The following is a 27,063-nucleotide window of genomic DNA, read 5'->3' as shown; positions in this document are numbered from 1 at the left end:
TTACAGTATTATGGGAGCACAGTTCAGATTATTTTTTCTAAGGTCTTTTTCACTCTTACAAGTTCTCAAGAGTTTGGTTTTCCAGGGAAACTCAGTAACCTAAAATTGAACAAGGATTTTTTTTTATCTTGCTTTCAGACCACCATTAATGATACAACCCTTGTGTTTTTACTACTTCACTGCAACAGTGCTGCCTAAAATTTTAAGTTCTTTCTGCCAACTGAGAGATTTTTTATGTCAATAGAAGCTTCAAAAGTGTAAAAAATTATTAATAAACTTTGGTTTGTAAGACGACTCCATTCTCCAAGAGGGGTGTGCATGATTATTCTTGGTGGTATTGAGCAGCAGCAACAGATGGGGCACTTGTAAAAATGTTAGTGAAGGAATGAGATGGAGATGAAAGGTATGAACTTTAATTCCTGTAAGCTGATAAATGAACAGCAGCAGGAGGTGGAGATGCAGTTGTGAGACTGCACATCCTGGAGAAATACTGATAAGGTATATTTGAAATTAGGGTAAATAATAAATGTGTATACAACATCATTTCAATTTGTGACTGCAGCTAAAAGAGAAAAAGTGGCTAAAGACGTAATTGTTTCATTGTTTTTGTAAATTACATGCAAGACTTGAATTGTATGAACTCCAGAGTCACGTCCTAAACTGGGACAAACAAATCCAAACTCAAGCCCAAGTTAAGAAAAGTCCCATTATTAAAACTGAAATCCTTTCATTTCAAATATCTAACACAGCATCATTTGTCAGGTAAGGCTTTACATAATGAGTAGATGCTAAGGGAAGCAAAATGTCAAGATACTGTGAACTCCATGTTAAACCTCATGTCAAAATCTAAGTTTGGACCAACAAATTAAGTTATAAGACAAATCAAGAGTAAAGAGAAGTCCCAGAATTTTGAATAATTAGGAAGGCATTATTTAAGAGGTAATGTAAATCTAGTAAATCTAGACCAATAGATGGTAAGTTAAGCACAATGTTAAGATTGTTGAAATAACCCTAATCCAAGACAAGTAAGTCTTGTCCAATCTGAACTATAAGGATCGACAGGTTCCAAGTGAAGAATACAAAAGTCAGATCCATGCAATCAAGTCTCATGACAAAGTTTTCTGTCAAATCCTCAAAATTATCTCTCATGACCGCTGGCTCCTAAGTCAGGTCCTAAAGGCCCAAGTCAAACCCCCAAGGAAATACTGAAGGCAGCTAAGTATGCCCCATACAAATAGCTTTGAGCCTCATCATAACAGCTAAGTATTAAACCCAAGCTTTAAAAAAAATTATGTAATCTGTTTTGTTTATTTTGCAGGATTAGTTTAAAATACATGTCTTGCTAAAAGCTTATTTTGATTTTTAGTGGAAGCCACTATTTATTTGCACTTCACAGAGACAAGATAATAATCAGTCTGAAATTGAGATATACACAAATCCAAAACAAATTATTTTCTTGGTCCTACTGTTGATTCAACATTACTATGTGATACTAAAGATATTGACAATTAGATCATTTGCTTTTTTTATAGTTTAGGTTTTAGACTTTAATTAATCACTTATTCGCTCCAATCAAAATCAAAGGTTTTATTTCACTTTCAAAATAAAAGTCTGAGGGTAAAAGTCCTCAAATGTAATGTCAACACCCAGAGCATGGACATGAGAGTCTGTGATTTACCTTGTACTTTCCACTGGTGGAGTAGCTTGTCTTCCATTTGACGGAGTAGTAACGAACTTCCGATGACTTCTGGTTCTTGGTCATAGAGTTGTCGGCCCAGGAGACACGGACTGAATCCGAGGACAGAGCCACAGCTTGGACCCCCACTGGGGGGATCATGGGAGTGCTGGTGTCTGGCATGGGAGTGGGGTATTTATCAAAGAGGTGGAAGAGGTCATCCTCAGATGGGTCAATGGGGTCTTTGGGGGGGGGGTAGCGGTAACCAAGGCGTTTGGGAACATTTAATGAAATCATACAAAGCAATGGAAGTGCAATAATGACGTTTATATATGGGAAACATATTGAAGACAAATATATAATTACATAAATAATAAATAGATAAGATGACATGCAAGTTTGGAAGAGACATGCAGCAGGCAGCCATGTTTGTTGGAGAGGAAAAGGAAGAGTGGTGGATGAAGAAGTGAAAAAGAGGAGAAAAGGAGAGAAAAAAGACAAAGATTAAGGAGACAAAGACAGATTAAAGATGTTATTCTAAACAGCAAGTGGATCCACAGACCCACAAAGGGGTGGGGCCTACAGGACAAACCCATTTGGTGACCACAGTTACTATAATGGACAGAACCAATGGCCAGTGACACTTATTTTTTTAATTAAAGAAAGTGAGGAAAAACAGGCCTTATTAAAAGTATCTGTGTGAATGAAATCCAGCCATCCTGAGCCTTCTGCATATTTAAACAAATATAAACTCATTGATGTGGATCTGTGGTTCCAGAAAACCAGAGAGCTTACGCTACCTTCAGATGCTTTAAGATATCTTTCAGGAACATAAATTAAACACACTGTGTTTAAAAAATGTACCTGATTTTGATCAAATTTCTCCATTTTGTCAATCACTTATTTGTCATTAAATTACTGGGAATCTCTCCAAAATCAAGGAATCATTTGTGTGTGTGTGTGTGTGTGTGTGTGTGTGTGTGTGTGTGTGTGTGTGTGTGTGTGTGTGTGTGTGTGTGTTTGTCCTTTGCCTATGCGTACAACCAACAATCCCGTCTACATCAAACTTGGTAGGAACCCAGTTAAGTACATTGCTGAGTTTGAAGACATAATGGTCAGTGGTTTTAATGTAATTGCTAAAAAAACATTTAATAGCACTTCCAGCTACCCACTTGTGATATGTTTCGGGGAACACTAGTGAATTCTAGTCATGGCATCATCACCACAACTAAACCTACAAGAACACTTCTCACAATTTGCTACTCAATTCCTGGTGCTTCAAAGCAATGGACTACCGCAAGATTACATTTCAATTGGATTATTTTTAGCACTTCCATCAGTTAGCTGTGTTCCCCAGACTCAAGACGCTTGTATACTGTACCAGTATACAAAATACATGTGGATGTACTTCACTGAGGGTACACTCAGAGAAGCACATTTTCATTGACTGTATCCTCTTAGTTGTCCTCTTCAGGAAACTGTAGCATTATGTGTGTGTCCGCTTTCACAACAACAAATTTCTTATATGTGAGGCGTTTGGAGGACATTTACGGGGTTACACTCTCGCCGAACAGATACTCTTTCAGTAACTAAAGATAAGAAAAGTCAGTAGTGGAGCTGGAGATGCAGGCTGAATACCTCAGTGAATGTGACTTCTGAACCAGAAAAATGGAAGAGCACCTGAAGGCAGCAGGATGTGAAAAAAAGGCATTAACAGATGCTAACAGAGAGCTGGAACGAGCTGAGGTAAACACAATGAACTAAAGAGTGAATAAAAATAAAAGCAACTCTGCTGGTTTCAGCTCTGTGACCTCTGATCTACAGACCGTCAAACCTACTGAAAGCAGAAACACAGTGATGCAGATCGTTTAAAATACACACAAACACACCCACAGTAGAGTTAAGAGCGCTGTTTACTGATTCACTGCGAAGCCGTTGACACGAATTTGAACTGAAATTTTATTTTTAGTCTTTTTCATTTAATGAGCAAAACAGCCTGTAGGGCAGCTAAAAATGAGCATTTGTAATGCGGGAAAATCTCTGTGCAGTTTGGTACTGGCCAAAATGCTGATGACTGAGATCAGATATATGGAATATGGAAAAGTTAAAAGATGCCAAAAAAAATATAAGAACAACTTTATTGCTTATTTAAATGTTGCTTTACTTTACTGTGAAAATAGAGGGCAGCCAGCTCCAGCTGAGAGTGCTTTTCTTCTTCTCATTCTATTCCTCTACCTCTACCTTCTACCTCTAGAAAATAAGACGAGAGAAAGCTGATCTTTGTCTGTCCTTCTGCAGTATTTTTTTTCATGATTCGAACATCTTTTCACCGAGCACACTTACTGTCTGACACCCACACACACAGATTTTAGAAGTGTAACTCGAACAAACCCTTTTGAACTTTACATCTGCTCACACTGCACTGTCTCCTCGGGCTTCACATTAACAGTCCTCAAATTCCACCTACACTATCTGGACTTCGTGAGGGGTCAAACTGGGCTATAGATTTAAGCTGGCTACCACAAAACTACCTCCATTACTTATACTGACACACTGATCAGTAGTGATTCTACCGAATCCATGTATTTACAACCATATACCCAGCAGTGGTCTGGTTTTATGCATAAAGTCTTCTCTTGCAGCCACATTTAAATTATTAATTTAATGAAATTATTAAATATATGTGATACATAGAAGAATACTTATTATGCTCATTTCCAGACACATATTTGTATATTTCTGGACTCTATTATAGTAGCTGTGCATGAATCATGAAATAAATAACAGACACACACAGAAAAAGAGCAAAGTGTCTGCTACTGAAAGAAATAAGCCGTACAGTAAGATAAAAGTAGATCTCTTTGTAGAACAAACAAATCTCGAGCTTACATTTTCATATAACAGTGCAACAGATCGATATTTTTTATGCCACATAGCTACCATAAAAATGTTGTTTTTTAAAGAAAGAGCTGACAGGAAGTAGAGGATTTCTGGTACACAATTGGTATGCATCTGCAAGCCACACCTGCCTCCACCTCTGCTCCTCCTTTTGGTGCTATGTCTGACCTAGTCAATAACAATAACTGCTCTCCAGTCATCCAGCTTTCCACATAGAGCTGTGCCAACATAGAAAGGTCTCCAAAAGGAGCCAAATATAAGTTACGCTTACTAAATTTGCTTTTACAGTAATAACTTTTAAAGTGTGGCTTATGTTTCCAAATACCTTTTAGGGACTGGATTAGTAGATTTGTGATATGTGGATGTCACCAGTATAAAGACCAGCTTCTTTTAGTAAGGGAATACTGTTGACATTGAGAGTATTAAAAAAGTTCAGTTGGAAATTTTTTTTTTCATATACATGGATATAGCTATAAAAATAATATTAAAGTTTTACATTTTGTTACAAATATTTGATGATAAAATTAAACAAGTTTAAAATATTTAGAAGTAATTCCTGTGAGACAGAAACTTCAAACTGTTCTAAACACTTGGTTTGACAGTTTTTGTCATGTCATTGAATAAGGACACCCTAATATGGTCATCTCAGGCAGCCCCACCCACCTGCTGCTAAAAGCCCTACATTCCTAAGAGATAGCCAATCAGAGGCAAGTAGACGAAAAGAGAGGAACAGGACTTAATTTCAGACAAAGGGTGAACTAAGGTGCAGCACCAAAGTCTTTATAAGACAAAGATAGATTATTTTGAACTGTAATTAATGCAGAGCTACTCTGGTAGAGTCCAAGAAACTGAGTTGGAAATATTGCAGAATGAAAAAAAGAAAGAACAAAACCCCCAGTAATATTATTTCAATTTGATGACAAGTCAAATAGCTTTACTGCATTATTACGGTTTACACCACTGGATGGTATCGCAGGTTGAAACTCTCTGTGCGAGTTCATATGAGGGTAGCATCAGCTGTGGGAGCTGACGCGGGCTCATCCTGTTGCATCTGCAGTGTAAACGAGAAAATCAACATTGACATCTGATGTGCAGCTGCAGGCCATGAGAGAGAGAGAGAGAGAGAGAGAGAGAGAGAGAGAGAGAGAGAGAGAGAAATTGATCGAGGAGGTGTTTGGAGCTGCGGGGCGAGCTGCACCAGGCGGTGTCGTGGTTAAACTGGTCGTCCAGCATCACAATAAAGCTCCAGTCAGGACAGAATACTGATGAGGATGAAGGACACGCCTCTTCCTCCACCCCCACTGCGCTCTTCTCTCTTTTCTCCTCCTTTCTCTCAAAAGTCCTCTTCTGTATTCTCACATTTCTTCATCCTTTCTAATCCCTCTTACCTTCCCTTACTGCTTTTCCTCCTTCCCTTCTCCTGCTCTAACTTTCTGTTCCTTCTTCACTTCTCTCTTCCCATTACGTTGTCCCTCGTGTATTTACTTCTTCCTTCCTCTCCATTCTTTTTTCTCCCACTATCCTCTTATCCATCCCATCATCTCTCTCGCTGTCTCCCTGTCTCTGCGGTCCTCCAGTCGTTGATTAAATGGTAGCATGGCGGTTGGTTAGGGATCAGTTCTGCAGTGTGCGGGCGGCGAGGACGAGGCAGTATATTAACGAGGATCCCGCCGTTAACGAGCCATTTTTTTAAAGCTCTCGTAAAAAAAAAGAGAGAGAAAGAAAAAGAAGAAGAAGCCTCTCCAGCAGGCTGCTGCCATGACAGGACACACAGACAATGTGTGTGTGCGGGTGTAGGTGTGTCTGTGTGTCACTGTTGACGACCTTGGCAGAACAGTAATGGGTTTAGTTTCTATCTCAGCCCTCAGGGTCTCGGCTTATCAACTCCTGACTGTCACATTGCAACGCCATGTTAGACTGTTTATCTGTAAAGAACTCCCCCTGTATCTGTGCATCGCTGAAGAGCTCCAGCTTTGTGTATGCATCAGTGCAAAATGTATGCATATGTATATGTATCTCTACTCTGGATGTTTCTGTGAGATTCCAGAAAACGTCAGATAGGGCTACGAATCTCAGGAAATCTAAGTTTTTGTCTACAAATTTCTAGATTATTCCATTTCTGTCTACAAATCTGCAGGTCTTTAAAACTCAAGATGCATCTTAGGAGTTCTAGATTACAAGATGTGTCTCTGCACATCTCTAAAAAATGCTACATTCCTCCAGAAAACTCTGGAATCTCCCAGATACCAAGGGTTCCAGATGTTTCTACCTATATCCAGAGAACTCATAAAATTTGTAAAATTCTTTTTTTGTGTGTTTGAACTCTCTGGTTGACATTAGCATATCTACAAATCTCTAAAGAACCACAGGCATGTCTTCAAATCTGCTGAAAATCATATATGTATGATCCAAAGAACTCCAGATGTTTCTACGTGTCTCTAGAAAACTCACGGTGTCTATGCATTACTAACAAAACTCTGGATATTTCCTCAAACATGTAAAATAACCTCACATGGTTTTGAATCTTTATGAAGATCAACATGTCTCAGAAAGACTGTAAACATTTTGACAAATCTCAGAAACATCTGGAGTACATGTATCAATGCAACATTTCAATGTGTCTGTATTTCTATGAAACTCAAGATGTCTACATATCTTGAGACAGTATCCCCATTCAGGATGTCCTATAATCTCTAGAATACAGATATGTATTCTTGTCTAGATAACCAGATTCCTTCAGACAACTGGAGACCTGTTGCATTTGTTGAAAATTTTAGCTATATATGTATGGAGAACTCCAAATGTGTCTACAGAAAACCTGATCGTACCTATCTACATGTAAAGATCTTCAGGTACGATCAGTGCAGAATGCCAGTAAGTCTAACAATCTACAGAAAGCCTCTGGAAGTGCTGAAGTGTGTAGTACTACTTAGCCAACATATTCATAAATCAACATGTGTTGGTGTATCTCTATAGGAGTCCAGATGTGTTTACATATGCCAAGAGAACCTCCAGATGTACTTACAAATCTCTATGGATCTACAGATGTCCTCCACTCTCTCAGACACTCAGGTGTGTTTAGAAATGTCCAAAAAGCTCCACATGTGGAGATGCATTACTACAGAACTCCAGATGTTTTCAACAATATCTCTACAGCCGCAGGTGTTTATCAAATATCCATACATCTCCTTATGTGTTTCTCCACAAGACCAAATATGTTTGTGTAATTCAAAAGGTCTCTCGATGTGTTTACAAATACAGAACCCCAGGCGTGTTTACAGATCTCTGCAGAATTGCAGGTGTATCTATATTGCTATAAAAAAATTAACTTTTTATTGTACGTCTGCAGAACTACAGAGAGAAAAAGTATTGCTCACTGTAAACATGACCACACCTGATCCTTTGTCTCTTCTTTTGGACTTTTATGCCCTTCTTGGTCATCTATTTTTCTGCCTCCATACTCTTTCCATGGGGTTTCATTAAAGTTGATGAAATGTCTCTCTATCCAGCGACCCTTTCTTCTGTTTTTCTCTGTATGAGATCCACATCTGACCCTTATCTCCCATCCACCGCCTCTCCCTTCCTCTCTTAAAGAAATCTCAATCAAAGACAACAAGTTAAAAATAACCTCGTTGTGAGTTTCCCCACAAAAACATCCAGCACTGAAGGTTAAGAAACTTTGGTGAGCCAAGTTTTCTCCACTGCTGGTTTTTCCTGTGACTATCATCACATCATGAGGGTAGAACCGTTTTATGAGAGTTATAAAGGATTTATGTCAGCTGCAGGCTGCTGGGCGTGCAGAGAAGGGCCAGCTGTTTAATTCATAAGATGAAACTTGGCTCTGAGTTGGATGTGTTTCATTTATCTCACTTCTGCAGCTCATCGTCTACAGGGACAGCTAATGAGTCTCTCTCTCTTTCACACACTCACACATGGTATAAAGGCATGGGTATAAGCCATCAAACATTATATCAATCAATATATAAACAAATATAACTACAGTACATGTTAAACACACCAAAGGCTGTGGAGTTACATGTTAGCAGAGTCCTCGGCATTAATATTTCAGGACTTCACATCCAGATTGAAGCCTAATTATTAGAAAGTGCCTCTTCTAAATCAAAAATATAACTACACTGGTTTCACTAGCATCAGCTCAAACCTGCCTGGAAGAGAAATTGCAAACAAAACAGCAAAAAAATTAGATTAAAGCCATCTCTGTGTGCTTGCTTTAGCCCCTCCTTCAGTGTTTAAAAGCACAAAGCCAGATATATCAGCTTTTCAAAAAGTTTGATTTTCCCAGTCATGAGTTTGACTTGGATATTGATCAAGCTGCAGCCTCAAGCACTGAAAAATGAGGCCAGTGTGGAAGTGCTAAACCTTCCACAGTTTCTCTAGTGGCCACTCGAATTGGCTCCAAAAGAGAGCGAAAGCAAACATGTTTACAACCTGATACAATCTTCATCTTACTCAACTGTTCAAACAGTAACTGGACTTAAACCTCTGCATGATTAGGTGTGTGTCCACTTTGATAGGTGGGCTATTACAGTAAGCAAAATATGACGTAAAAGTGTAAGTGTAATACTGTTATTATTTCTCAAGCTATTAATCCTACTTGCTCCTACAATGGCTGCTACCGCTACTTCCACTGAAGTTAATAATTTCAGCTACAACTACTAATACTAAGGCTTAAAATGCCCAAAAAGCTACTAATACTGTTAGACACATACGCTCCATCTAGTGATACAGCTAATACTGCTAATATAAGCCTCATGTTATGCACTGGCATGTTATTATATTTTAATCAAATCTGATGCCTTAGTGCTCTGTAAACACAGATTACTAGGATTGTTATCGGCGCCTGGTGAGTCATCCTACCTGTCAGGGATCGAGTGACGGCGCTCTCGTACAGAGGGACTCCCTCCCCAGCATTATTGAAAGCCTTCAGGGAAATCACATAGTGCGAGCTTGGCTCTGAGGAGAAGAAAGACGGAGAGAGAGCGAGTCATTTTAAATGGCATCTGCCACAGTACATTATCATGTTAAGATGCAACTGATTGCTTGCTGTCTTCTATGTGTTTCAGCAGGGTCTACTTAAAGGAAGCATCATTAAAAGTAAGCAGGGAAAGGTCAAGACTAGTTTGACCAAAGTGACTCGACATGAACACAAGTCTTTAGCTAAACCCTGCTCAGTGACTGTAACTTTTCTGTAGTTTGACAGTAAACACAGAAAGCTGCACTTTTTCAAGAAGATGCAGGACTTGAAATCTGCCAATGTTACAGGATTTTTAAAAATGAGGTGTTAGAGGGGGACTGCCATGTTATCAGTTGGTATAACTCAAAAGCACAAGATTCAGTAATGAGGTGGGCCTAACCTAGAATACCATAGATGCGCAGTCAGAAGTGTCCTACTGTTCACATGTGGTTTAAATGTCATAAACTGGCTTTAACTAGTTTAAGCAAAGAGTTTGTGGGACAGACGTGGTCCAAATGCCTCATCTGGTCCATATAAGGCAGGTGTGGCTGAACTAAAGAAGCAACAATCAAGGCCAAGTTGGTCATGTAGGTCAAACATTCCTTTCTATTTGGGCCACAAAGTCAACGGTGCAGCGGTGCATCTGCAAGCCAATTGGTAACCCACTTTATCATGTTTTTTGTGATGATTGATCCCTGACCTGTTTTATTTTGTGGGTTTTGCTTGTCATGCTTGCTCTCCAACGTTCCACATATGCACATGAAAGGCTGGAGAGCTCTCAGTAGAGAGTCCTGCTGCCAAATATAAATTGCTGCTGGCGTAAATATCAATCTCCCAGTGACAACAGTAGCTCTAACTAAATTATGTTTTATTGAGCTGAGTAGCAGAAGTAAAGAAAATCGTCTCACACATCCTTTGTTGTAAATTTTCAAAGGACTTACAGAATTGTAGGCAGTGGACCAAACCACCACGAGGAATATGAGGGGGATTCAGTTTTTAGAACTTTATTGTTTTGAAGTCATAACTAGCTGTCAGAGCTTCCACTACATATAATTGCATTTTTTTGATTATTTTGTTCTATTTTTCCCACATATTTTCTGCCCACAGTTCCACTGATGTGACAAATAATTTTGGCGGGGTTAGTGGCCAAGTCACAGCCACCCGCTTAGCCACACCCTTGCCGCAGACATCTGTAGTCATCATCATGCAGCGGCTCATCCTGCCACAGCCGGTCACGCGTGATGATGCTGCATGTTCTCACCATGTTGCGCCAAACCTTCGCAGCAGTTAGGCAAACACGGCGGCTCCGCTCCCCAGACGCATGAATTAATGATCGCTATGAATTATAAATACCGTGTACATATGTGCACTCACTCCCATGTGTGCATGCAACACAACGGCCCGATTTTATTTTTTCCATCACTCCTCCATTATGAGACCTGAGATGGGAATTCTCAGCCACATATAAAATTGCACCCTATTTGTTATTGTCTTCTTTGGCATGCAAATTGGTTGTTGCACTCACTGGGGAGGATGTTTTCTCTTTTTCGACCTTTCACAATTAGATTTCCACCTCAAGCAGCTTTCTTATTAAATTCTTTTAAATTATTGATCGTAATTAAATGGGGGGATTTCATCTTCATAATGAATTAATGGAAGAGGCAAACGCTGTGTGTCAATATTGGCACGCTGTCAGCAGGAGCAGCTGGATTTATGAAGGATGAACTTATTAAGTAGGTGCTGTTGATAAGCATGCTGGAAATGCCATGACATGATGAATTATTTTGGCGCTGATAAGAGGAAGGACAAGAAATGAAAAAAAGGTTCTGACAGTGATGGAAACTATTGGTGATTAATATTCTGCTTATGACTGCAGGTGTTTCTGGCTATGAGGCCTGGTGTTGCATCGGGTGTCCTACAGCTCTGCCAGTTTGCCCTTTAGCCAGACACTAAGTAGATCCAGAATATCCTAAATTCACAGTAAGGCACCTAGCTCCTAAAGGATGAACACTTTGCTGAAATAAGTAAAATTCTGTCCACATTAGTTGTTTTACACAGTCTCAGTATCTAAATATCCAAAACTTTTCCCCCAAACTGTGATACTTTGTCCTAATGGGCTTTTTGTGTATGTGTATGTAAAATCACAGTCAAATAAGAGCCATTACATTAAGACGGTTCCCACTGGATGTAGATAATCTCATACTCTAAGATGTTCTCTTTGGAAGCAAGGTTGAATTTTAACAAACTTTGACTTTAGTAAAAGGGTGAATAGCCTATAAAAATGAGCAACTTGTGTCACAAGAGTGCCTCTACAGTAAAAATAAGCCAAGCAGCCTCTCAGGATGAAATAAAAAAAAAAAACAACCATCTCCTTGGTGGTGGTTATCTTCTGGCTCGTTTTGATAAACACAGACTCCAATGTTAAAATGTCCAACTTTACAGCAGAAATTAACATGTATACAGCCTTTTACTGATAACAGTTTTGGTCTCTATGGATAATTTCAGCCTTCATAACAACTGCACAGGGATGAAGTTTTATATCACTCATCCATCTGGATACAGGAGTTAGGAACTTAGTGAGTCTGATTGACTCACTAAGTACAGTGGGAGTGGTGAGCTCCCTGTCTAACCAAAAACAGGAGAAAACAGTTGAGTACCCAGCACAGAGAGCTATAGACAGTCCAATCTGCTAGCCCACCCCTTACTAATCTGAGGCAGTGAAATGGACCTCTCAATCACCTCTGCAGTCCTGCTTTGAGGTGCAGACTGCCAAAGATGTTTGTGCTTCTGTTTTGGTTAGTAACAATTATACGCTTTTTGAATATTCATGATTTATCAGCATATGTTACCGTTTTGTTTCAGTACATTGAGCTGTAATGAAAATGCAGGAAAAATTATGTCGATCCATAAGAAATGGTGACCTGTTTTGGCCTCAAATATTAAACCTGTCCACTGCTTGCAGTAAATCAGACTTTGAAAGTACAGCTCTCAGTTGGAAGGTCTATTTTGTCTCCTTTTGTTGGCACTAGCTGGCGGGTAATGTAGGCTGAATGTGTCCTGGATGAAAATGGTATCCATTTTCTTTGCAAACTATAGGTGAAGTCACTCCAGCCACTTTCATACCTAGGTTTTCAATGGAGTAGTATCTCTGCTTGCTGTCCACTCTGACCGTCTCAGCGTAGGGACTGCCTACTCCATAGCCAATAATGTAACCCCTGACCAGGATGTTAGGGCTGAGCGGTGGAGTCCAGGACATGATGATGCTGTTGGGAAGCGGCCTGACGTGCAGGGAGCTCGGCTGGTCAGGCACCTGACTCTCTGCAAACAAACCAACAATAAAATGTCAGACACAAAGACGATGACAGCACTGTGGTTTGGGGACATCGGTACATCACTGACCTCTACCACCGCCAATAGTCTTAAAGCTAACCCTGTTAGTGCTCACAGAAGCAGGTACTTAGAGCAGCTGTGGGTAACAAATGCTAACCCTGTTACCCCTAAAAAGACCTGACACTTAGTATTATTCCTCGGGAACAGATTAGATGAGATTAGAGCACTCTCGGTCCTCGGGGGGAGATGCTTCATATCACTTTATTGAGTGATAATCCATCGAAATAAGATTTGTGTCTCCCTCTGTCCCGGCCCGGGAACACAGTTAGCATGGATGTGTTTGTTGTTTTTATCTCTGCAGCATCCTGCTGACCAGAACATCCTGGTGCTGAGCTGGTTATCGTTTTTTAAATTATTCTGCTAAGAGTTATAGGGTCGAAAATCCCCAGAGCTGCTAGCCAGTTTGTTTCTGCTGATTGTTTTTGCTTCTGTCTGTAGCCTCGTAATGGCTTTGTAACTCTCGATAACGTAGCTGTAGGCAGATATGAAGACAGTTTTAATGCTTATGAATATACAGTAACCATTATAACTGAGTTATCAGTTTATCTTTAAAGAGTACCTTTTATACTTATGTCCCATCAAAATATACATTCTGGGGCTGAAATGTGTCTCAGATAGTTGATAACCTGAGGGGATGCACCAAGACCCAGTATAAGATAACAGGGGTCATACAAAGCTGTTCTAGTACTTTAGTCCATGAATAAGAATATAGAACAGGAAATGAGGAGAACAGACTAACTTTAAAGCACTAAATCCTCCACTTATGTCTTTGCTGAGGGTGTTATAGAGTAGCTGCTGACAAACAAATTTGTTCAGTACTACATTATGGTTGTTTTGAATGCTAGATAGCAGTCCAAATGGAAGGCTCGGTGACTGTTACATAATTCAGAAGAAAGCAGAGGGAGAAAGAGATGTTTTTTATTTGGACAAATTTAAAAAAAACTCTCAAATGACATTTTTTATCTACCCTCATATGCAAATGTGCAAATTCTTTACGTTGTTCATGTACTGCTCATTCATTAGTATTTAAGCTTAAATGAAGCAAATCTTTCTGTTTTCTTACACATGGACGACTGCTTTTCCTTTTCTTTCCGCTTTATTCCATCTCCTCTCACATCCCCCTCCTTGAGCTAAAACTTCCATCAATCCACCCGACACCCTTCTTTAACTGGTTAAATATTTATGCGAGTGTTAGGGCAGTGGAGGTATTTACATCCTGTTATACAGATCACCGCTGTCACACACACATGCACACAAAAACACACACACACGCTCTATCACTCTCTGTTTTTACCATCCAGGTCATTCTCTGGCGTCTCAGCAGTGTACCAATCGCTGGCCGGGCCTGTACCATTTGCTGTCATTGCTGCTACCTGGAAACTGTACTGACTGCCCTTCTCTAGACCTGGAAAGAGAAAAAGAGAGTGAAAGCATGTCATTATGCCATCATCGTTTTCCTGTTGTACGGCTGTAAAAACACGGGTTTGCTGCTTATAACCGATTCACAATCAACACGGTGTCACAGTCATTAATGGTCATATATGGACCCAGTGCCACTCCAGGACTGAAAAATGAAATACAAAAAATACAATTCCTCAAATGGCCACTTGAGGCTCACTGTCATATCGACTGTGTGGTGATTGTTGTTTAAATTGAATAACTCCAATATTTGGATTTTTATAAAAGTTTAAAGTTTGCAATTGAATGTCAGCACAGGTAACTGTAGCAGGGAGCTGTGTACTAGTCTTCACCTACGCTAATTCAAAATGCTGAAAGGCTCCTCTGCACTGCACTTGTGGTCTTGGTGCCTTTTTCCACAACATTTCTAATGGACCTCTCTGACAGACCTTAAGTCTTATATAGGCTTTCTAGCTTAACTGGCCACTACCCAAGTTTATTTTATGATTTGAGAGCTTTTTCATTCATTTGAGCCAACATTTCAATTTACGACTGGACAGTGCCCTCACCCTTATTTTTAAAATTCAGTTGCTGCTAACCAGCTAGTTCTGCTCTTTCCAGTGTCGAGTGTTGCTACTGGCAGACTGGCCAGGTTGTAGACTTGCTTGGGAGATCTTCCAAATATCAGTGTCAGTAATGGTCCTGTTAGTGATGGACTCCCAAGTGGACCATTTACCGTGAGGTTGTTGGCTCACACCATAATTGTGCGCTTTCCCTCCATCCACCTTAGTTACTATAAAGATAGCAAGCTCTTTCCTCTCCTTTCTGGTAGCCTTTGGATCGTCTTTTTGGCACTGTAACCCACCCTAGGCCGACAGTGTTGGATTGCATAAGACCAACAATTTCCTAGTGCTTCAGGCAATTTAAGGCCTTGTCTAACATTTGAGTTGCACTCCACTTGCGCTCTGTGTGAGTTTTGAGATTGGCAGCTTAAATAGCCGGGTCTGCCGAGTCTCTCAGCTTCAAAAGGAGCCTTACCTTCTCATTTTTGTAGCCCACGCTAATTAACTAAAGTGGGAGCTGGTGTTACCGTTACTGCCGCAGAGGGGAGGAATTGAGCAAGGCTACAAAAAAGTACAACAAATAAAAGCTACCAGAAACCAGAGTGATTAAATCTGTGCTGCTGTCAGATTGTATGATTGGACCACTTAAGCCATCTAGCCTGATATCAGAACACTCAGAGTGTTACAGTCTATAAGGAGCAGAGTTCAGAAGTGTTAAATAACTGTGACAATGATGCCCAGTACACACATGGCCAAGTAAACCTAGCATGTCATGCGTACCACAACTATGCAGACATTTGAGAAGACAGTACTCTGAAGAATATTTAATCATTCTCATTCAAAAAAGGAAACACATTTTTTTTACCTTGAAATTCCCACTGCTTGTTCCACTATGTGGGATAAGCAGTTAAGAAAGTGCATGGTTGGATTTGGGGCTTAGGTAATACGTGTCATTACATAAATGGAGTAAATTTAAGTTTTAATGTTAGCGTTAAGTATGTTTGTTTAATGTGCCGTTCTTTTCACCTCCTCTGAGAAGCTGAGTTTTTTTTTTTTTATTCAAGAAATAATTTTATTAATTTAAATTTGTCTTTTATTATCAGACAATAAAAATGAGTGATTACTGCTGACGGCCGGGCTTGCAGCAGGCGGATCAGATTCCAAACACGCACACACACAAAAGCAGAGCTGTCACTGGGCAATGAATTCTGATGCAGACAGACAGATGAAGATAACCATCAGTGGAAAATAATGAAAAGGAAGATCAGTTTCATTCAAATCCTGCAAACCTCAAATTGAAATAATAGCTGGTGGCAGTTTGAATGCAGACACACAATCACACACACAGACCCAGACTTGCAGCTGTTTTTCACCAAAGTAAAGAAATAAATTGACAGTTCCACAGACATATTAAAGCACACACACATATCTTTAGGATTTACGTCTTCTTTGTCTCTATTTGAAGATTTACGCATGCCGACTGTCAGACTCCCATCACGTTCAGTGAAAACAATCTTCTGTGCTTTCATTAAATCCCCATATATATTATATTATATACACATATATATATATATATATACATATATATATATATATATATATATATATATATATATATACATATATATACACATATATATATATACACATATATACACATATATATATATACACATATATATATATATATACATATATACACATATATATATATACACACACACACATTTATATATATATATATATATATACATACATACATACATACATATATATATATATATATATATATATATATATATATATATATATATATATATATATATATATAAAAATAAAAGCACAGTCTGGCTGCAGTCTTGCAGATTTGTACAGCAGTTTTTGTGTAGTTTGGGCCAAACAAACAGAGTCATTGTAAGAACAAAGAGTGCAGCTTTAAAATATTTATTTGGGAGAGAAAATGAGGGCAAATACAAAAGGATGAGTCTGGTGATATATTGTAGTCTCTGAGAGATAACAGCCCCCTGATGAGACTGAATTGATCCTACTAACAAGTACTGTGTGCATGAAAAAAAACAAGATATTTCTCTTTCTTCTGTGCTAAATTTCCCAACAAATGCTCCTGCTTGAGTGATGTTTTATAAAGCCAACAGCAGATACATCTTTAACCATTTCTCTTTTCCAGACTAAATCAAATCACATGCCAGTTTGAAGAGACTTACCAGTGAACAGGTACCAGAAGTTGTTGGGTTCGATGGCTTCCTGGTCTCCACGCCGGCCCGTCTTCCTGTATTTGATCTTGTAAGCTGTGATGATCCCATTCTGGGCACTGCGTGGAGGAGGCTGCCAGGATACTTTGATGCTCTAGAAAAAAGAAATAGAAAACAGTAAACAAAGGTGCCAAACATCATCTGACTGGTGATGAGGTTCATAGAGTTCATAGTCCTTCATACAGTTTCACTTCGATTCTTATTGTCCTGCAAATGTCTTGCGTGATTGTCCTGACCCTGGTTATACCAAAGGTTTCGTCCTGTTAAAAGAGAGAGTTTTTTCTTCCCACTGTGGACAAATACTTATTCAAAAATATTCGTTTGATTTTTTTCTGGTCATTGATGGTTTCTCTCTATTATCGTAGGGTCTTTACCTTACAATATAAAGCACCTTGGTGCTTTATAAATAAAACTGAACTGAATCTAATTGGTTCTCTTTATGGGTCTCTCTGTTGTGTCTTGAACTTCTTTGAGGTCATTGTGAGTCTTTTTGAAGCAACTTTGTGCACCTTTGCAGTTGTTTTCCATTGTCATGACCCTGACTCATTTCGAAGGACAAAATATGGAGATCACACAGAAGAAAATGACATAAATCAAACAAGTCCAAACAACTCCACAAGAGCAGGAGGCAAGACAGCGCAAGACACACTGATTGCTTTGGTGACTGATGCTAAGTGAGCCACTCCCCTAATCCATGGAGCTACAAAAACCTGGCAATGCATCTAGAATCCTAAGGCCCATCAGAATTTGTTCCAGTTATTTGGGTAGTATAGTTATATATTTTGTAGTATGTATTTTATCTGTTTCTTTAAAATTCTCCTGCATCCCACTGTATCTTTTTAGATTTCTTTATAATCCCTATTCATCACTTTGTGAGCATGTTGGGCTCATTGGTAGTTGCTGTTTGTCTCTTTTTTCACCTGTTTCTGGACATTTTACAACTCTTTTTGAATGATTTGGGTTAATGTGTAGTCCAAATTATGTGTTTGTAATTATTTTTACATCGCACTTTCTGTGTCTTTCTTGCTCGCTTCTGGTGTGGTATTTTTGTCTCTATGTGGTTTGATTTACAGGTTTTATGGGCAGTTTGGGTCATTTAATGTAGATTTAAAATCTCTTAATTTTGGGTAATAATTCAGAATCATTTCCAACCACCAACATAAAATTTTGTTCCAAAATTATAGACCTATTATCAGAGCGATAATGTGGCTTTCAGTTTAATAGTCCATGTCCAAATTAACTTTTAAAATCTGAATTAAAAAAAGAACATTAAAGACTCATTTTTTCAGCTTCAACCCTCACCAGCTCACATGGAGTATTAATTATCTAGAGGCATACCAAGGTTGACGTGACAGTATGATCTTTACATTGATATCATGGTTGTGATATGCTCCATGGATTTGGGAATTACAAAGTGTTTTCTATTCTGTATGTATGGGCAAATAAAATATTAAATAATCCCGAGGGTGGAACTTCAACTGCATGCTGTCAAAATATATCACAAACACATAAATACAGCATAATTTCTGGAAGTATTGGTGTTCATCGCAGGAGAGTGTGAAAGCGGTCTGCATGCAAATCTGATCAGCAATCAACAGAGAAGCTCATCTGGCTTCTGTTGTGTTTCTATTTCAATTTGCACGTGTGTGAGTGTGTATCTGTGTGTTTGGGTGTGTGTCGCATGAATTTTAATTGCTTTATTTGCATGTTAACAACCCACCTCTGACACACACAAACAGACACACACACGCGTGCTCACACACAACAGATGTTTGCCTGGCCCCCAGTGTGCTCTGCTCTGTGAGGCAGCTGCCATCAACCAGCCTGCTGATATACTCAGTGTGACCCAAAATGTGTGTGTGTGTGTGTCAGGTGGGCTGAACATTAATGAATGAAGATTAATGAATTAGAATAGAAAAATCCTCTCTGTGTCTCCGTTGCTTTTTTCTCTCATCATATGAATCTCTTTCAGATGTTCACCTGATACATGTGGGTGTAACTGATAATAACAGAAATCCCAACTTAAACTGATAAACTGGAGGATATTTAGAAATTTAACGGAAGGAGGAAATGATGTGTATTGGATAAAATAATCCCCCGTGGCTTGTTTTTGACATCATTACCCTCAGTCAGAATTATAGGTCATGTGACTTTTAATTAAATTCCCCTACTGTAGAGATCAGACACAGCAAATATACTGCTTAGTAGTTTAGCAAGGTTAGCCTGCGTATAAAGTTATAAAGATAATTTATCCTCAGTACAAATGCGTATGTAAAATATCCCAAATTAAAACATGTTTTTGCTTTGTTCATTTAGTTTATTAAGCATACAAGATGTGATCAAACCTCAGTTATATGCATTGAATATTAAAACTACCATACAATAAAGTGAAAAACTTTAAACTAAGGGGTCTAAAACATCTAGAAATCTAAAGATTCTGTACTAACCCCAGACTATATCTTCTTCTAGTTACGTATTTATGTTATTTCTCTTTATTGTTAGACTGGAATTTGCTGATTATGAGCTTGATCATGCAAAACGTGCCTGGCTGAATTTCATGAAACTTCATGAAGAAGTGGAAACATCCCTACTGTAACGCGGTTAAAGGACCAGGGCGCCTGACTGCAGCCTCATAGACAATGAGCTATCAGAATAAGATTCGACTATGGAGCCTAAGGGTGTGAATAAAACACAGGAAACAAAAGTAGAGCTCAAATATATATATATTATGTTTGTTATGAGAAGTGTATAGACGGATGTACAAAAGAAATAAAAACATATGCATATATATCACAAACAAAAATAATGTTGACAATACAAAACAGCTTAGTAGGTTCCAAAAGGAGGTGGGATGAGGTGTAGTCCAGTATGTGATTTAGTTTAGTTCCATGGACCTGTGATAGGTCATGTGTCAACAATTTGTGATTCAGTCCATAGGTTCACAATTCCTACCGCACCGTAGCGGTGGTCGGGTGGCTCGCCATCTCGCGCTGATCAGGGCAGATCGCGGGAGAACAAAAAAAACCTGACCGTTGAGTCGAGTGTGAGGTAGTGTAAAGATGAATGAATCGGCCGGGTTATTGAATGCTGTCAACTGGCCTGTAGTGCAAAATTTGTCGATATCTGACAAGTACGCCAACCACAGGGACAACAGCAGCCAGAGGAGCAGGGACATGCAGCTGATCGACCCGGAACTTATACAGGATTCATTCCCGCCACAATAAAGGGACTGGCGGAAGTGGGGTCAGAAGTTACCGTGGTTACACTCTCCCCCCCTAATCTCATGGACGTCCTCGTACATGGACTAGGCTGGCAGCGAATGACTGGTTGGCTAAGGTGTGAAGGCATCGTCTCCTCTTCTTCATCGTCTTGAAGAGCGAAGGAGAAGACAGAACTTAACCCATGCAGGAAGGTCTGAACGCTCTTTAACAGAGGCTTACCAGGCTTGATGTATTGCAGCCGATCAGGAGGATTCCTGGTGCGGGTTGAATGCCTCAAGGGTGGTTCTGCCTCAGGACTGAGAGGCTCTGATTCAGTAGGTGAGTGTTGTGACAAGTTACTTCTGGATCCTTCCGAATCAGAAGACAGACTTTCTTCATCGTGAGAAGTTTCGACAAGATCAACTGGCTCAAAGCCAGCTTCCACGGTTCCGCTAGCAATAACTTGTTCCTCTTCAGCAGGTACAGGTTCCTCTGAGAGGATAGCATTCTCTTCCTCTGTAGCCAATACTACAGGGACATCGGGCTGGTTGATAAGCGGCACAGGTTGCGGAGTATTGGGTAAGTCGATGGTTGTTGTGAAGGTGACAGGTTCAGCAGAGAAGGGAACAGGTAGGTATGAGATTAGTTCCTCTTCGTCATTGTTATCAGCATCATCAGCACGTACAGGAGACACGGGTAAGACAGGCATTTTCCTCTTCTGCTTAGTAAGCATTTCCTTTTCAGGTGGTAAATACCCACAGGGCAGTAGGAGGTCCCGATGTAAAGTTCTCAGGGGCTTGTCTTGGCCTTCGGGTCGAACTGTATACACAGGAAGAGTGCCGGCTTTCTTCACTACAATGTACACAGATGACTCCCATTTATCTGCAAGCTTGTGTTTGCCTCTTAGCCACACGTTCCTCACAAGAACTCTGTCTCCAACATTCAGCTGTGATGCAGTGACATTTTTATCAAATCTGTTTTTGTTACGTTTCATCACCTTTTCTGAGTTTTCGATGGCCAGCTTGTAACTTTCTTCTAGGTGGGACTTTAGTTTGTCCACATATTGTGTGTGGGATGTTGATCCTTCTTTGGCAAGGGGTAGTCCAAAGGCCAAGTCCACCGGTAAGCGAGGTTGGCGGCCAAACATAAGCTCATATGGTGAAAAACCTGTAACATCGTTTCTTGTGCAATTGTATGCATGCACCAGGGGTTTTACAAAATCTTTCCAATGGGATTTCTGTTGAGCTGTGAGTGTTCCTAGCATATCCAGTAATGTTCGGTTAAACCGTTCAACAGGATTGCCTCTTGGATGGTATGGAGTGGTTCTTATTTTGTGGATCCCAGCCATTTCACAAAGCTCTCGGATGATTCTGGATTCAAAGTCAGGGCCTTGGTCACTGTGCAAACGTTCTGGGATACCATAATGCACAAGAAAGTTGTCCCATAAACATTTGGCAACAGTCCTGGCTTTCTGGTTTGGTGTTGGCACAGCAATGGCATATTTTGTGAAATGGTCAGTTATGACAAGTATGTCTTTGACTCCACGATCTGGTTCCACAGAGAGAAAATCCATGCACACCAGTTCCATGGGATGAGAGGTTTTGATATTGACCAGAGGTGCGGCTCGTTCAGATGGGGATTTGCGTCTCACACATCTTTCGCACTGTCTTATTTTATTGACCACATCACGTGTCATCTTAGGCCAATAAAACCGGGAACGGACCAAGTCCAGCGTTCTGTCAATTCCCATGTGACCCATTTGATCATGTAGGTGGTTAAGTACAACTGGTCGATATTCCTCAGGTAGCACTAGCTGGTATGCAAAGTCACTTCCCACTTGTCTCTTCCTGACGAGAAGGGTGTTATGGAGCTCCAGTTTATTTACTTCTCGCAGTAATAGAGGTAGATCGGGAAGTTCTTCCCTCAGGAATGGCGGTGGTGACTCGCCTCGTTCAACCTGAGCTATGACATGCCGGATGACAGGGTCAAGGCGTTGTTTGGCTGCAAGGTCAGCTGTTGAGATTTGGGGGAGTACCATGGAGGTGAACTGGATGTCGTCCGTGAAACTGTCAGGCAGACTGTCGACATTGACAGACATGGATAACACCAGAGCAAGATCAGGATCCGTGCTTGAACTGTACATCAGATGACGGTCACAAACTGCTTTGATGGTATGCTGGTCAATAGAGACATCATCTGGTTCATTGAGATGTTGCCATGCAAATCTCCAGATTCGCTCACGTTCTTTCTGTGACAGAGGATCATCAGACAGTTCACCATGAGGTCGGCGACACAAACCATCAGCATCCGAGTTCTGCTTCCCTGTTCTGTAGATTAATTTGAAGGTGAAAGTGGACAAAGCTGAAAGCCATCTGTAACCGGTAGCGTCAAGTTTTGCTGATGATAAGAGGTAGGTTAATGGGTTGCTGTCTGTCACAACGGTAAACTGAGCACCATAAAGGTAGTCGTGGAATTTTTCAGTCACCGCCCACTTCAAAGCAAGAAACTCCAATTTGTGGGCGGGATACTTTGACTCACTCCGGGAAAGACCTCTGCTGGCATATGCTACAGCTCTGTTTTTTCCATCCTGCTCTTGATACAGCACCGCACCAAGACCTGTGGCACTGGCATCAGTGTGGAGTGTGTATGGTTTCTGGGGATCAGCAAATGCCAGAACTGGGGCAGAAGTGAGTTTGTCAATAATGGACTCAAAAGCTTGTTGACACATTTGCGTCCATCGTCCTCCAAATGGCTCTTTGGGGTTGAGGTAATTCTCTGGCTTTACAGTTCGTCTCAGTTTCCTCTGAGAAGGTGGATAACCAGCCGTGAGTTCATGTAACGGCTTGACAATGGCCGAATATCCCTGGACAAAACGTCTGTAGTACCCAGCAAAACCAAGGAAAGATCTTAATTCCTTCAAGTTTTTTGGCACTGGCCAAGAAGTGAGTGTGGAAATCTTGTCCAGATCAGTTTCAACACCAGCCTGGGACACTACATGGCCCAGATACTTCACCGATGTCTGGAAGAACATGCATTTCTCAAGTGAAAGCTTCAAGCCAAAATCTTTGAGTCTGGTGAGAACTTTCATCAGGCGAGCTTCATGTTCCTCAAGAGTTGGTGCAAAGACAATGAGATCGTCAATGAAAACCAAGACTTCTTTTAGATTTAATTCTCCCATGCATTTTTCCATCAGCCGTTGGAAAGTGCTTGGTGCGTTGGTAATCCCTTGTGGCATCCGATTAAATTCCCAAAATCCTACTGGGCAGACAAAGGCAGTCTTTGCCTTATCCTTCTCCTCCATTTCGATTTGGTAGTAACCCGACTTGAGGTCTAGCACCGTGAACCACTTTGATCCTGCAAGTGCGGAGAAGGTGTCTTCCAGTTTAGGCAGAGCATAAGCATCTTTGATTGTTTGCAGATTGAGTTTGCGGTAGTCAATACAAAGACGTATACTGCCGTTCTTTTTGCGTGCAACCACAATTGGAGAGGCAAATGGTGAGTCAGATTCTCTGATAACGCCAGAGTCAAGAAGTTCTTGCAGGTGCTTCCTGACAGCATCAAGATCTTGAGGGTGAATTGGTCGTGGTCTTTGCTTGAAAGGAGTTGGATCGGACAATTTGATTTGGTGTTTAACTTTGTTGGTCCTGCCGAAATCCAGATCGTGTTTGGCAAATACTTCAGGAATAGTGTTGAGTTTTTGAACAATGCGTTCTTTCCAGTCTGGAGTTAAGGGGGAATCTCCAAAGTTGTATGGTGGTTGAGATGGAGGTAACGACTCTATAGACTGGTCTGAATACTGGGTGGGTTGCTCTTTGGAAATGACCTCTTGGAAGGCGCTGATTTCTGCAATAATAGCTCGAGCTGGAATGTGGATTTCATGGTCGGACTCATTACTCACTACAACAGGCAGAGAATATGGCCGACGTTTAGGTAAGTCCACAAGGCAGGTTTTTACTAGGAGTCCACCAGGCAGAGAACTGGAGGTGGGGTGTTCCAGAATAACTGCTTTCTCACCTTGGAATAGCCTTGTGACCAGGCATCCCTCAAGGACAGTGGTTTGGCCGGCAGTAATCGTATGCGGTTGGTCTGACTTTAAGATTACAGGAGCATACTGGTCATTTGAATTCTGGATGTGGCGACACTGGAGGATTTTATAAACTGCAATGTAACCGGAACCAGATGGCAGGAATGACTGCTCAGAGAGGGTATCACAGTGTTTGCTGTACGCAACGTCAAGAGTGTTGGTACCAACAAGTATCATTGGGGGTGATTGCTGGACGTCAGGCACGACAAGCGCAAGTGTATCAACATTAATGGATGAACCAAGAAAATTAGCTGGGAACGTCATGTTAATCTCAATGTATCCCAGGTAAGGTACGGCTTGTCCATTTGCTCCTTCTACTTCCAACAGATCATCCAGTGGTTTGATTGGATGGTCTGAAAGGTAAGTATTATAGAAGGAAAAAGGAATCGTAGTAACCTGAGAGCCAGAATCAAGAAGACAGTTGAAATGGTTGCCTTTGATTTGAACTTGGCCTGTGCTTTTAGTCCCCACAAGCCCTTTTGGCAACACTGGAAATTTGTTGTGGTTTCTGGGACTGTTCGTGCACGCAGCTCCTGTGTGTCCCACCACAGAAACTCCTTCTAGTTTAAAGATGAAGTATTTCTAGCGTCCCACTCTTGCTGTTTTTTTCTTAACTGGCTCTTTTTCTGTTCAACAAGACTGGAGTTTGCTCTGTTGTTGCAGGTGGAAGAAACATGGCCATCTTCTCCACAGTTAAAACAGTACCATGGCTTGGGTCTGGTATTTGACTGAGGTGAAGAATGACTGGATTTGGTTTGTCGTGGCTTAAACTTTGACTCGGTTGGACGTTTTTGGGACAAAAGTTGGGACATTTGCTGGTGGAGGGTTTGGAGTTGTTTTTTCATTTCTTTTAGCTCTTCATTGGCTGTAGAGTGCCCACAAGAACAAGTACTTTGGGATTGGATGTTAGCTTTTTGTTTTGATGAACCGATGTATTTCTTCATAAGTGACTCCTTAGCAATTTGTCTGTCTTCTTCTGTCCGTAACGACAACAACAAGTCAGAGAAAGGTGGTGGGTTGTCCTTTTGCTGTTCTAATTGTAGTTTGGTTAGTATAGTGTAGTATAGTGTTATCCCAACACCCACGACTTTGGAGGTAAGCGGATGGTCGTTCACCTGGATTTTGAAGAATATTTAAGTATTGAGCATACAATTCTTCACCATCTTGAACTGTTCCAAAAGCGGAGTCAAGTACACTTAGTATGACTGAAGGCAATGTGTTGGGACTTAGACCTTTAACCAAATCAGCAGCAGGTGACAACAGGCTCTCTATAATACGCCTGGCGACGTATAGAGCTGACAAACTGGGGTCGGCAAGCAGTAGATCAATTTGGGAACGCCATGATTCAAAATCTGCTTCACTACTTGGCTTAGGAATCCTTCCTGAAAAAGCACGGAGACGTAGTGAAGTTGTGGTGCTTATGTCTGGGTTTCGGACCACATGCTCAACAACAACCCTTTGTATTTGTGGTGGGTTGAGATCAGGGGCTGTGAGTGATACTCTTGGAGTTGGTCCAGTCTGGCTTTGACGAGGTCGTGCCCCCTGCTGGTCAGTGGAAACCTGTCTGGCAGGAGGTGAAGACAATTGCTGCTGCTCCAGTTCCCTTTCTTCTTCCTCTACACCAATGTCCTCATCTACTCCATTTTCCTCATCATATTCAATTTTTCCATCATCACCTGCTCCTGCTTCATGCAAATGTTGACCAATCTGCCTCATTACTGTCTTCAAGACATCTTCAAACCGGTGCCCGCTGCGATCAGCAATATGCTTGAGCTCTTTGAGGTAATTGGGAGGGGGACTGCTGCTGTCCTCCGTGGCGGCGTACTCACAGGCCAAAGCTGTGACGCGGAAAACAAGGTCGGCAACACTTTTAGAACAGTGGGTGTATGGCAGAAACGGCTCTAGAGTTGTAAAAGCAGTGGTATCTACAAACTCAGCGATCAGGTTTTTGAAGAAAGTACTTGCGGGATCATTTACGTAAAAATGACGGCTAAGATTTCCATAAGTACGCAAGTAGTCAAGAATTTCATTATCGGATTTTGTGTTAGACACACCGGAGATCATCACAGACTGTGATATATTTATGCCAGAAAGTGCAACTGAATCCATTTTTGATTTTATGTTCAGCAAAAGCGAAGTAAATAAGTAAAGAAAATTGTACGTAAGACCCCAAAATATTCACACACAAAGGCTCCTGGCTGGCTCGCCACTTGTAACGCGGTTAAAGGACCAGGGCGCCTGACTGCAGCCTCATAGACAATGAGCTATCAGAATAAGATTCGACTATGGAGCCTAAGGGTGTGAATAAAACACAGGAAACAAAAGTAGAGCTCAAATATATATATATTATGTTTGTTATGAGAAGTGTATAGACGGATGTACAAAAGAAATAAAAACATATGCATATATATCACAAACAAAAATAATGTTGACAATACAAAACAGCTTAGTAGGTTCCAAAAGGAGGTGGGATGAGGTGTAGTCCAGTATGTGATTTAGTTTAGTTCCATGGACCTGTGATAGGTCATGTGTCAACAATTTGTGATTCAGTCCATAGGTTCACAATTCCTACCGCACCGTAGCGGTGGTCGGGTGGCTCGCCATCTCGCG

General features: G+C 40.7%; 1 protein-coding gene across 1 annotated transcript in view; it reads right to left on the bottom strand.

Annotated features, from left to right (window-relative positions):
* dcc (DCC netrin 1 receptor) overlaps positions 1-27,063 on the bottom strand; it is a 406,171-nt gene that overhangs the window by 103,709 nt on the left and 275,399 nt on the right. The window contains exons 13-17 of the mRNA XM_085359610.1: positions 17,122-17,263; positions 14,233-14,343; positions 12,672-12,866; positions 9,452-9,547; positions 1,679-1,917 (exon numbers count right to left, since the gene is read on the bottom strand). Of these exons, the coding sequence (XP_085215736.1) occupies positions 1,679-1,917; positions 9,452-9,547; positions 12,672-12,866; positions 14,233-14,343; positions 17,122-17,263 (783 nt within the window). The remainder of the gene's footprint in view (positions 1-1,678; positions 1,918-9,451; positions 9,548-12,671; positions 12,867-14,232; positions 14,344-17,121; positions 17,264-27,063) is intronic.

The sequence above is a fragment of the Diplotaxodon limnothrissa genome, linkage group LG7 (genome assembly GCF_057381915.1).
Source record: "Diplotaxodon limnothrissa isolate DT_005_m linkage group LG7, D_limnothrissa_male_GT1.1, whole genome shotgun sequence".
Taxonomy (NCBI): domain Eukaryota; kingdom Metazoa; phylum Chordata; class Actinopteri; order Cichliformes; family Cichlidae; genus Diplotaxodon; species Diplotaxodon limnothrissa.
The sequence above is the reverse complement of the archived record's forward strand: the minus strand, read 5'-3'. Positions and strand labels throughout refer to the sequence as shown.